The 12,375-nt window shown below is 36.9% G+C and overlaps 1 protein-coding gene across 3 annotated transcripts in view; it reads right to left on the bottom strand.

Annotated features, from left to right (window-relative positions):
- Positions 1-12,375, bottom strand: part of CFAP54 (cilia and flagella associated protein 54) — a 306,329-nt gene that overhangs the window by 186,220 nt on the left and 107,734 nt on the right. For all 3 annotated transcript variants that reach the window (XM_081595348.1, XM_081595350.1, XM_081595349.1), the window contains exons 27-30: positions 8,768-8,896; positions 6,982-7,096; positions 4,691-4,780; positions 3,780-3,906 (exon numbers count right to left, since the gene is read on the bottom strand). In XM_081595348.1, coding sequence (XP_081451474.1) covers positions 3,780-3,906; positions 4,691-4,780; positions 6,982-7,096; positions 8,768-8,896 — 461 coding nt within the window. The remainder of the gene's footprint in view (positions 1-3,779; positions 3,907-4,690; positions 4,781-6,981; positions 7,097-8,767; positions 8,897-12,375) is intronic.

Here is a 12,375-nt window from a genome sequence, read left to right as displayed (position 1 = left end):
GCTGCTGCTGAACTTCACGACATGACTTTTCAGCACAAAAGACTCCTTTGACCACTAGCGATAATTATATTTAGCCTTCTTATGATATATTGAGAACAAAATCTACATCCTCACAGCTAAATTTATAAGCTAGTGTTTTATTTTGATTCTGTATATTTCTAAATAAAGTCAACCTCTAATTTTCTACTTTTTTATTCTCTTTTTACACATGTGTTATCAGAGTCTGCTGTAAAAATTTACAAGGAAACTACAACTACGCTCTGAAGTGCCTGTGTGCTCAGTCATGTCCTACTCTTTGTGACCCCATGGACTGTAGCCTGCTAAGCTCCTCTGTTCATGGAATTCTTCAGGCAAGAATACTGGAGTGGGTCACCATTTCCTACTCCAGGGGATCTTCCCCACCCAGGGGTCAAATGGGCATCTTCTGTGTCTCCTGCATTGGCAGGTAGATTCTTTGCCACTGGGCCACCTGGGAAGCCCTGAAGTAGCTTTATGTAAAACAAAATTATTTGTTCCTATGAGAGAACTTGCCTTAAAAAGTTTTTGATCTCTCCAAATTTTTTACTGCTTCAATAAATTCATATAATTAAAAATTTTCCAGATAATCATCACTTTAAGTTAGATTTCAAATTGATTCATGTTAAATTACATACATTGTTTTCTAAAATTTAACAACTTCCAATTTTATGACTATTTTCTCTTGGATTACTTTCATTTCACTTTTTCTTATTTTGTTGGCCAGAAAATTACCTAATTTATTCATATCTTCAAAGACTAAATCTAGCAGTTACCACTGGACTATTTTAAAACCAATTTATAATTGATTAACTTCAACTTATTTTATTTCTTCTTTCTGCTGTCTTAGATTTATTTTGTTATTTTACCAATTTCTCGAGTTCAATAAAAGCTAATTTAATTTTATTTTTCTCTTTTAGTAAGTAACAGAAGCTTCTAAAGCTAAAAATTTGTTTTTACTGCTTTAAATACATTTGATATTGGGCTTCTCACTAGCATGATTTTCATGTTCTATACTTTTAGATTTCTTTTTATATATTATAATTATATACAATTATATATACCAGTAATTTGTTTTGTTATAATATTTCAGTTTTATTGTATGAATTGCATTGTATGAATGTGATCTTTACAAATTTTAGACTAGGTGATCTATTGAGATTTATTTTGCAGTTTAAAAATTACTTTTCTCAAATTTAATAAGTGCTATAATATAAAGGGTGTTTAGTCTCAGTTGGCTATATATATTAAATTAATCTTATTAGTTATGTACATTTTCATTGTCCTTATCTCTTTTTTTTTCCCTTATCTCTTTTTAAGCATCATGTTAAACTCTCAATATCATTATTTTCTGTCAAATTAGCCTTGTCTTTTCATCAGTTATTTCCATATACTTTGATTGTTTGTTATGTAGAACATAAAAATTCATGAAATATCATCATTGTGATTTATAAGCATTATTAATATAATCACCAATGTGAAAGGTAGCATTAAAAATAAGTAACAAAGAGATTACTTTTAAACGTTCCCAAGACAAATGATTAAAATTTTAAAGGGAAAAAACCCTAAAGTTTAATCTAAATCCCTACAGCAAAATAAATTCCATATGGATTAAAACACTAAATCTAAACTGTGAAACTAAAAAATTGGAAGAAAATATTGCTGCATATTTGTCTGTTGAAGTAGAAAAAAATTTCTTCATGCAAAAATATGTCAAGCATACAAATACAAAAAGAAAATAGATATTACCAGCAAAGTAGAAATCAAGGAGTTACATCTGCCCCTCCTCTATATTCCTTGACTTGAAGAACATCCTAGAACATCTGCCCAGCCTTAAATATTGGAATCATTACCTTTGACTTGAACTCACTTGTACTGCTCAATCTCCAAACTCACATCTTTTGTTGTACCACTGGTCTCAAACACTTACTCTGTTTTCCTATTTCAGATTATCTATTCTTCTTCAGTTGGACCTCCATGGTCAGCCCTCCAAATTTTACTGCACATTGAAAGTGCCTTCTGATTTTCTTTGGTATCAAGAATATTATTTACAGCTTCCAAGGTTCTCATTTTGGCTATCGTTTATTTAATTTGGTGAGACTTTCTAATTCTGTCCAGTTCTCTCATTACAATGGCCTGCTTTCATGTAACAAAAGCAATTTCCTCTTTCATCTTTTGAAAATATGAAGCACATATACTCCGAGCTTTGTTCTAATAAATGAAGAGCCTATTTTAGGAAGAATATTTTCCTGTGGGTTTTTTATGAGAATGTTCCTCTTTGACATTTTTAAAGTAAATCTTGTGCTACTGATGTTTTTCTTACAATGAGATAGATTAGACCTATGTCCAGTTTTAAAATCAAAATCCAACTATTGGAAGAAAAGCTGGATTCATTTGGCATCTCTCATAACTAGTTGGCACAAAATACAACTTTCCTTGGGGGCAGAAAGAGCCATTTGGGCTTAGTGAATAAAAGGGTTAACTTTTAAGTTTTACTACTTCTATTTGAGGAACTCCATTCACATATACATATGGGAGCCCCAAGGAATGACTGCTTGCTACTGTAGAGAATTAGAAAAGCATAGTACATGGCCAAAACCAGACTTCAAAACCACACCATACACAAAAATAAACTCGAAATGGATTAAAGACTTAAAGGGAAGAACCTGAAACCATAAAACTCCTAGAAGACAACATCGGCAGTATGCTCTTTTACATGAATTTTAGCAATATATTCTTGGGATATGTCTCCTCAGGCAAGGGAAACAAAAGCAAAAGTAAGCAATCATTTTAACCTGTTAAAATAAGTTATAGACACCTTAAAGGAAAAAAAAAAGCATAAGTAAACAAATGGGACTACATCAAAGAGAGGAGGGTAAGGGGAATTACTGAAGATAGCCCAAAGGCACAAACTTCCAGTTATAAGGTAAAGAACAACTAGGGATGTAATGTACAACATGATAAAGATAACTAACATGCATGCTACATGTTATAAATAAAAGTTTTTAAGAGGGTAAATCTTAAGAATTCTCACCACAAGGAAGAAAAAAATTTTTTCTGCTTTTCTAATGTCGCATTTATATGAGATGATGGATATTCACCAAACCCACTGTGGTAATCACTTCATGATGTATATAAGCAAAATCATTATGTCATCCACCTTAAAATTTACACAGTGCTGTATGTCAATCATATCTCAATAAAACTGGATGAAAAAATTAAGTAAATAACTGGACCCCAAAGTTTGTGGAGAGATGCTAATGGCCTAGAAATTCAATCACCCAACACATCTCAATAGCAAAAGGGATAATTTATTTCCTACTAGAAATATGAACATGCTCTATTATTCTTTAGTTCAGGTGTACAAACATTTTTATGTGTATTTATTTATTTACCCAGACACAGATACTCACTACCTTCTAGATGCTTGTTTTAACTGCATAGACTCCACTCTCTTTTTCATCCACCTTATATATCTTTAGAGCTTCCCTGGTGGCTCAGATAGTAAAGAATCTACCTGGACCCGGGATGGACCTGGGTTCCATCCCTGGGTCAGGAAGATCCCTGGGAGAAGGAAATAGCAACCTACTCCAGTATTCTTGCCTGGAGAATTCTATAAATGGAGGAGCTTGGTGGGCTCCAGTCCAGGGGGTCGCAAAGAGTCAGACACAACAGATTATGTAACTCATAACCACACCATATATCTTTAAGGAACAATTTTACTCATTTTTTAAAGTTGTTAATGCTAATAAATATTACAGTACCTTTTCAAGAAGTCATAGACAGGATTTGTTATCTCCACCATAATTTGAAATTTTTCATCATGCATACATTTTTGCATAACTTGTGTAAAGAATTCCAGGAATCTAGGTCTCTGCTTAAATTTCATAACTGTGAAAACAAGGAAATTCATGTATAAACACCAATACACTTGGTTAATGTCATTGAAAGGATACTATTGCTATTAGTCATTTTGTTCTAACAGGCAAGTTTATTAACCTGCTTTTTTGGGGGGGCCCATGCCATGCAGCCATGTGGAATCTTAGTTCCTCAACAAAGAATCAAATCCATGGTCCCTGCATTGGAAGCATGGAGTCAACCACTGGACTGCCAGGGAAGTCACTTAACTTCTTTATAGATTTCTTACTTTTTAAAAATGCAAAGGAGTAAATGTGGTGAGACTATTGTTTTCCTATGATCAAACATTCCTTTATAGACTAAATTTCATTTATTTTCCAAATATCTCAGTGTTTGAAAGATTTCCTAAAAGTTCTCTAACATAGGACTAGGTGGGGGAAAATATACTGCTGATAACTGCCAGAATAACTAGTCATCCTAATTTTTATTATATTTCACTCTGAGATAAACAATAATGCTGCTATTTCTTCACAGTTGAGCTTAAAAATCACTAACACATTTTTCAGTTCCTAGTTTTTGTAAGTTTCATAACACCACAACACGAATTACTGCCAAAATAAGCCAACATCAAGGTTCCACATTTTCAGATTTTAAATCAGGTACCTATTTTGGTCTCTTTTCTTACTTGACAATCAAGAGTCTGCTTTATTCTGAATGGGTAAGAACCTGAAATCTTCTGCCAACAACAGAATTCACAGAATAAAAGACCTTCAGCAGTAAGGTGAGAAAGCAACATATGTATGACAAGGTAACCTACCTTCTTTCACAGAACCTTTGACAGACCAGTTTAAAACTATAGGGTAAAGAAATATGGGATCTTCTGCTCCTGAGAGTTCAGTTGTAATATCTAAGGTTAAAAAGAATTTGTAAGTTCTTGGTTCTGTTTAATATCAATAACCAAAAATGAAAATCCTTTGGTGGAGGGTGAAAAATAGGAAAATACCCAAGTAAACATTTTATACATCCTAAATTCTTCTCTTAAAATATAAATTACATATTTTTGAGATTTAAGAGATTCAATAATTCAATTATTTTCCTTTCATTTTTTCCCTAAAGGCCAAGGAGTCTATTACCAAATAGGGGAAGAATTTCCAAAGCATGAGTCTTTCTTTCAGTTCAGTTCAGTCGCTCAGTCGTGTCCGACTCTTTGTGACCCCATGGAGTGCAGCACGCCAGGCCTCCCTGTCCATCACCAACTCCCAGAGTCCACCCAAACCCATGTCCATTGAGTTGGTTATGCCATCCAACCATCTCATCCTCTGTTGTCCCCTTCTCCTCCTGCCCTCAATCTTTCCCAGTATCAGGGTCTTTTCAAATGAGTCAGCTCTTCACATCAGGTGGCCAAAACTCAACAGCTATTGTCTATCAACAAATATCAGACACAGAAACCTGCCAATTATATGAACTGCATGTTAATAAAATTATTAAAAAAAAAAAAAAGTCAAGTGTAAAGTAATGAACAGCACAGCCCCTACAGCCAGGATGCCTGGATTGACTCAGTCTGACACCTTTTTTTCCAGCTGCACAGCATGTGGGATGCAGGATCTTAGTTCCCTGACCAGGCATTGAACCCATCCCCCTGCACTGGAAGCATGGAGTCTTAACCACTGGACCTCCAGGGAAGTCCCTAAGTCTGACACGTTTTAGTTATGAGACCTTGGGAAGTTACTTACCTTCTCTGTGCCTCACTTTCTTTATCTTTAAAATGAGATAATAATAGTACCTTTTTCATATGGCTGTTATATAAGGACTATATAAGTTTTAATATGACTAAAACACTTAAAATAGTTCTTGGCACACAGAGAACACTGTACAAAACTGTTATTTTTATTATTGTTTTGTTACTGAATCTATTGTTTAGCAAGTAACTTTACATTGTGCTTCTTAGTGAAATGTGGAGAGGGTGATAATATGAAAATAAGTAATTCACATTTCCAGAACCCTTCACATTTCCAGAACCCTTTCTATAATTTGAGAAATTGTAATTTTTATATGTAACCAGACAATTACAGCTTTCCCAAAACTACGTTTACAGGCATTGGGTTCAATTCTTAAGTTCAGTTGGAAACAGAGACATGCAATGTGTTTAAATAAAGTGAGAGATTCAAGTCAGGGAATTCTGAAACAGCACAACCACCTGTATATAACTGAGGCACAGAGTAAGAGAGGTGAGATGGGGACACAGAATTCTACAAGGGTAGTTACTTCCCAAAAACCAAGGGGCCAAAAGTGGAACCTCCTAATGAGAGAAACTTAGGTACTCTTTTGTTCTTCTAGGAGGTCTGAAGTCCTGCTTCTTAAAAATGTGAGAACATTGTCATCACGAGAAATTAAATCAATTTCTTAATCAGATTTCCAAGCTGTAGACTCCAAAACTCCAATCATCGTGTCAGCATTTTGGTCTATTACTAAATTACGATACAGCACAATGACCTAAAATCAGTGTTTCACTTGAGTGTTTCACATGGTTCAAATGACTCGTATATTAACACTTCTCATACTATCCCTTTATTTCTGTTACGTTTCCGCCTTTAGAACAGTGATTCTCAATGTTGTGTTCCCCTTCTACAACACATTTGCCAACACTTGTGTCACAGCTGGGGCTGGTGCGGGGCAGGGGTAGGGGAGACAGGTCCTGAGGGGACGGTGTGCTATGCATCTCTGGACAAAGGCCAGAGATGTGGTTTTACATGCACAATGCCTAAGACAGTCCCCCACAGCAAAGAATTATCTGGCCCAAATTGGCAATATTGTTGAGGTTGACAAACCCTGCTTTAGAATGAGAAGCTTTAAGCTCAAATCCAAGACAACTATGTAATCCTAAATAAACCGCTTAATCTTTATGAGCTACATCTATAAAAAACCGGTTAGCAATCCCTTATTAACAGAGTATTGTTAGGATTAAGGACATAATGTAAAAGCACTGCATAAACCTTAAAGGGCTTACCAAATGCTAATCTCATTCTAATCCTTTTAACAAAATATTTTCTTGTTTAAAAAAAACAAAATGCTAAACAGAAGTATACAGAAAGAAAAATAATAGATTACATTGTTTTGTCAGCTTGAGTAGATGTGTCTCCAATGAAACCAGCTGTTCATTTATTTTTTCAGGTACTAATACCTGCTGTAGCTTCTTGTTCTTGCAAGACTTCTTGGAAGAACCCTAGCAACATTGGTTAAATGTCAGAACGTACTTCAACATGTTTCAAGAATTGTCATTTTCAAATAACATTCTTTAAATTATGTTCATACTTTCATACTTGGTAGACCAAGTTATGAATCTACATGGCTAAATGTACTAATAATTAATTAATAACAACCCATTGTAGTCTAACTAAATGCCAGACACAACACTAAGTGTTTTTGACCAAAACAGTTCTCTTCCCTTTCCCTTCCTCCCAGTAACTTCTACTCCGCTAACCAGCCCCTTCCCCCTACACACACCCTTCTGAGAGCAGCTGAAGATACAGCTCTCAAAATCCTCAAAAGAAAATGCTTTCAGAAATGTATCCTTTCGTTCCCTGTTCTTTTTTCCTTTTTTTTTTTTTTTTTTTGCCCCAGAGGGAGCTTCCTTACAACTAAGCTAATTGCTTTTGCTACTTTGCCTTTCATTGAACTTAACATGATCAGTAATTAGTGGATTAAGAATTGGCGGTCTGCACTCAGGCTCCCCACCATGTTTTCATCTGTCTGAGCCTGAGAATTGACTGGTTCATGTCTCCCACTCTTTGAAAAAATAGACCTCCCAAGGTCTTTTAGGCTTTGAGGGACCCCGGATGCTTATAATGATTTCTGACTTCTATAAACTAGATACTAGATTCTCAATCCCCACAGTCTTACTCTGAAAGAAGTATCACAACCTGCTGCTGGACTAAAGGCTCCCAGGAAAGGGGGATGGGGTCCTGTCCTGCCATGATGTGAAGGGGCAGGGCCTTGAGTCAAGGCATCAGTGACATGAAGGGGCTGGCTGATGGACTCTGAGAGTGGACAACACTTGGTGAAGAAAACATCCTCAAGTCACTTTCAGCTTAATCAAAACTTTCTCTAGAATCTCCGCACACACCCAAAAAAGTATTATGGCTAAAAATATTCATCCAGGGAAGCCATGGGATTTTTCTTAAGCTTTGTCCACATATAATAGAGATGGAGCTACTCCATTTGAAACAGGCTTAGGGGTTATAGTCTCAACCCCAATCCTGATCACAAAAGAGGCTGTAAGCAGTTCCCAGTACACCTCAGAAACTGGATAAACCAAGTAATGTTTCAAAATTTGTTCTACAAAATCATTTAACCACATTGTTTCAAGAAAAGGCAATAAAGATCTAGTAAGACCCATGCTTGGGAGGCAGCATCATCTTACTTAAAAGTTATCCCAAACATTAGAAGCCTCATAAAGAAGACAATGTAGGTGTCACAAGAAGTTCAGGAAATCTACTTGGGGCAGAGTGAAAAGCTCTGACATATTTACTGCAGTCAGTGACCCACCCAAAATAATAAAAATCTTCAGTCTGGGAGAGACCTTTGAGGGCTTTCAGTCCAATGTCCAACTGGGTATAAAAAGCTCTCTATCAACACCTAACTGATCATCAATTCTAGAAACAGGGTGCTATTCAATATTCTAGCATGGAGACCTTTTCATTTTCTGGACAGTAATTAAAATTAAAAGAAAAGGAAGGAAAAAAGAAGCTCTTCACTATACATTCATCTTCTTTTATGTAAATATGACAAACTAAAAACTGATCAATTATTTAACATATTTACTAACACTACATGACCTCTCATAAAATTCAAATAATGTATGTTTAAAGATGAGACATAAAGAACAAACAATTACCTCTTCTTGCATTTCCTCTTGGTCTGTAGTACCAAATAGAGATTTGCAACCTGATGAGACGTCCAACACCTTTTTTCCATAATTTATAATCATTACTGCCAAGTCATATTCCTTCCATGAACGCAGGATCTAATTAAAAATATTAATTATCTCTGTTGGAAATTCGCATCTATTTTCAAGTACCATGTATCATCTTCCGGAAATTCACAAGTTTCATGTTTTGGATGTAATGCCCCTGTTTTTGCTATGTAAGCATACCTCCAGATCATATTTCTATAGAATTCAAACTGTATGATTTCAGTATTTTAAATAAAGGACCAAAAATAAACAAACAAATGAAAAACCAGGAATCTCATCAGTAATGAATTCTTGGAATCTCTGGGGCTTCCCTGGTGACTCAGATGGTAAAGAATTCACCTGCAATGTGGGAGACCTGGATTCAATCCCTGGGTTGGGAAGATACCCTAGAGGAGGGCATGGCACCCCACTCCAGTATTCTTGCCTGGAGAATCCACATGGACAGAGGAGCCTGGTGGGCTACAGTCCATGGGGTCACAAAGAGTCAGACACGACTGAGTGACTAAGCACAGCACAGCACAGCTGGGACAATCAGCTTTTAGTACAGTATACATCTTTTGGTATAGTAAGCTAACTATTAAAAGACATTTCCACTTAAAAGAGCCATGCTGAAACAAAATCATTTTTTTTTTTTTGCAAATAAATTTATTTATTTTAGTTGGGGGCTAATTACTTTACAATATTGTAGTAGTTTTTGCCATACATTGACATGAATCAGCCATGGGTTTACATGTGTTCCCCTTCCTGGACCCCCCTCCCACCTCCCTCCCCATCCCATCCCTCTGGGCCATCCCATTGCCCCAGCCCTGAGCATTTGTCTCATGCATCGAACCTGGAATGGTGTTCTGTTTACATATGAAAATATACATGTTTCAATGCTATTCTCCCAGAACGTCCTACCCTCACCTTCTCCCTCAGAGTCCATAAGACTGTTCTATGCATCTGTGTCTCTTATTCTGTCTCGCATATAGGGTTACCGTTACCATCTTTCAAATTCCATATATATGCATTAGTATACTGTATTGGTGTTTTCCTTTCTGGCTTACTTCACTCTGTATTATGGGCTCCAGTTTCATCCATCTCAATAGAACCGATTCAAATGTATTTTTTTAAATGGCTGAGTAATATTCCATTGTGTATATGTACCACAGCTTCCTTATCCATTCGTCTGCTGATGGACATCTAGGTTGCTTCCATGTCCTGGCTATTGTAAACAGTGCTGCGATGAACATTGGGGTACACGTGTCTCTTTCAATTCTGGTTTCCTCGGTGTGTATGCCCAGCAGTGGGATTGCTGGGTCATATGGCAGTTCTATTCCCAGTTTTTTAAGGAATCTCCACACTGTTCTCCATAGTGGCTGTACTAGTTTGCATTCCCACCAACAGTGTAAGAGGGTTCCCTTTTCTCCACACCCTCTCCAGCATTTATTGCTTGTAGACTTTTGGATAGCAGCCATTCTGACTGGTGTGAAATGGTACCTCATTGTGGTTTTGATTTGCATTTCTCTAATAATGAGTGATGTTGATCATCTTTTCATGTGTTTGTTAGCCATCTGTATGTCTTCTTTGGAGAAATGTCTGTTTAGTTCTTTGGCCCATTTTTTGATTGGGTCGTTTATTTTTCTGGAATTCAGCTGCAGGAGTTGCTTGTATATATTTGAGATTAATTGTTTGTCTGTTGCTTCGTTTGCTATTATTTTCTCCCATTCTGAAGGCTGTCTTTTCACCTTGCTTATAGTTTCCTTTGTTGTGCAAAAGCTTTTAATTTTAATTGGGTCCCATTTGTTTATTTTTGCTTTTATTTCCAATATTCTGGGAGGTGGGTCATGGAGGATCCTGCTGTGATTTATGTCGGAGAGGGTTTTGCCTATGTTTTCCTCTAGGAGTTTTATAGTTTCTGGTCTTACGTTTAGATCTTTAATCCATTTTGAGTTTATTTTTGTGTATGGTGTTAGGAAGTGTTCTAGTTTCATTCTTTTACAAGTGGTTGACCAGTTTTCCCAGCACCACTTGTTAAACAGATTGTCTTTTCTCCATTGTATATTCTTGCCTCCTTTGTCAAAGATAAGGTGTCCATATGTGCGTGGGTTTATCTCTGGGCTTTCTATTTTGTTCCATTGATCTATATTTCTATCTTTGTGCCAGTACCATACTGTCTTGATGACTGTGGCTTTGTAGCAGAGCCTGAAGTCAGGCAGGTTGATTCCTCCAGTTCCATTCTTCTTTCTCAAGATTGCTTTGGCTATTCAAGGTTTCTTATATTTCCATACAAATTGTGAAATGATTTGTTCTAGTTCTGTGAAAAACACCATTGGTAGCTTGATAGGGATTGCATTGAATCTATAGATTGCTTTGGGTAGTATACTTATTTTCTGAAACAAAATCATTCTTAAAGGCCACATAAACTTGTCTTGGGTTGTCTTCTTTGTGAAATGGCACAATTACTGACCTCATGACATCTTGGGGAACATTTTTAGCTGTGAATGATATACATGACATTCCTGTTGAACTAGGGTGGAGATCAGCTGGTTTGGGAAGATTCTCCATGAGCCCTGGGAAGTACACAGTGTACTCAGAAGACGAGAAGCAGCCACTCTGCCACCCAGTCTCATCCACATTCCTGGTTACAAACTGTTATCTGGCCTCCTCTAGCCTGGTCCTTACCTCCCTCTCCTGTGTTATCTTCCAGTATTCATCTCCTTCTGTTGTACTTTCAGCTTACAAAATATCGAATCAAGTATCAATCCTGATACTCACCATGGTGTCAGGACTTCACGCCTTCCTACAGTGGAGGTTTTTTCCAGAACAGCTTTCCCTCCTTATTTATACAGCTTTACCTGGTCATTAAAACCTGGACTCTAGCATTAACCCAGGAAAGCTTCCCTGGCCTACAATCTGATTTGCATAGACCCTGCTCTAGCAAGAGATCACACAAGGGGACACATTCACCATGAACCCCCAGGGAAACACTCTTAGGGTATAAATAAGTCTGTATGAACTTATCTGTAGATGTATTCTGTTAGGCTGAATAGGTTAGTATTTAAGATAACTGGATTCTTTACCACTGGTGGTCAGTGGTAAAGAAACTTCCTGACAAGCAGGAGACATGGGTTCAATCCCTGGGTCAGGAAGATCCCCTGGAGAAGGAAATGGAAATCCACTCCAGTATTCTTGGGATATTGGAATATTGGAATATTCTTGGGAAATTCCATGGACAGAGGAGCCTTGTGGGCTGCAGTCCATGGGGTCACAAAAGAGTCGGACACAACTTAGCGACTAAACAATAACAATTTAAGATAGGTTACAACTGTGACTTCCCAGTAAGTGAAGGATATATAAGTGGCTGAAAAGCAGTGAGTGGCTGCTTATATCTGATAAGACCTACCTAATGCAAGTGCTAAGAACTGGAACTATTTCTGTAAGACCAGGGCAGTGGTGTTCAACTAATGCTGACTATGGGACAGAATGTGGGAAGGAAAACGGTGAAACAAACTTTGCAAAAATAGTAGGGGTTTAGGCCAAGCAGTGCC

Source organism: Giraffa tippelskirchi, chromosome 4, assembly GCF_054371585.1.
Source record: "Giraffa tippelskirchi isolate mGirTip1 chromosome 4, T2T-mGirTip1v1.2.pri, whole genome shotgun sequence".
Taxonomy (NCBI): domain Eukaryota; kingdom Metazoa; phylum Chordata; class Mammalia; order Artiodactyla; family Giraffidae; genus Giraffa; species Giraffa tippelskirchi.
This window is presented reverse-complemented; position numbering and strand designations above follow the sequence as displayed.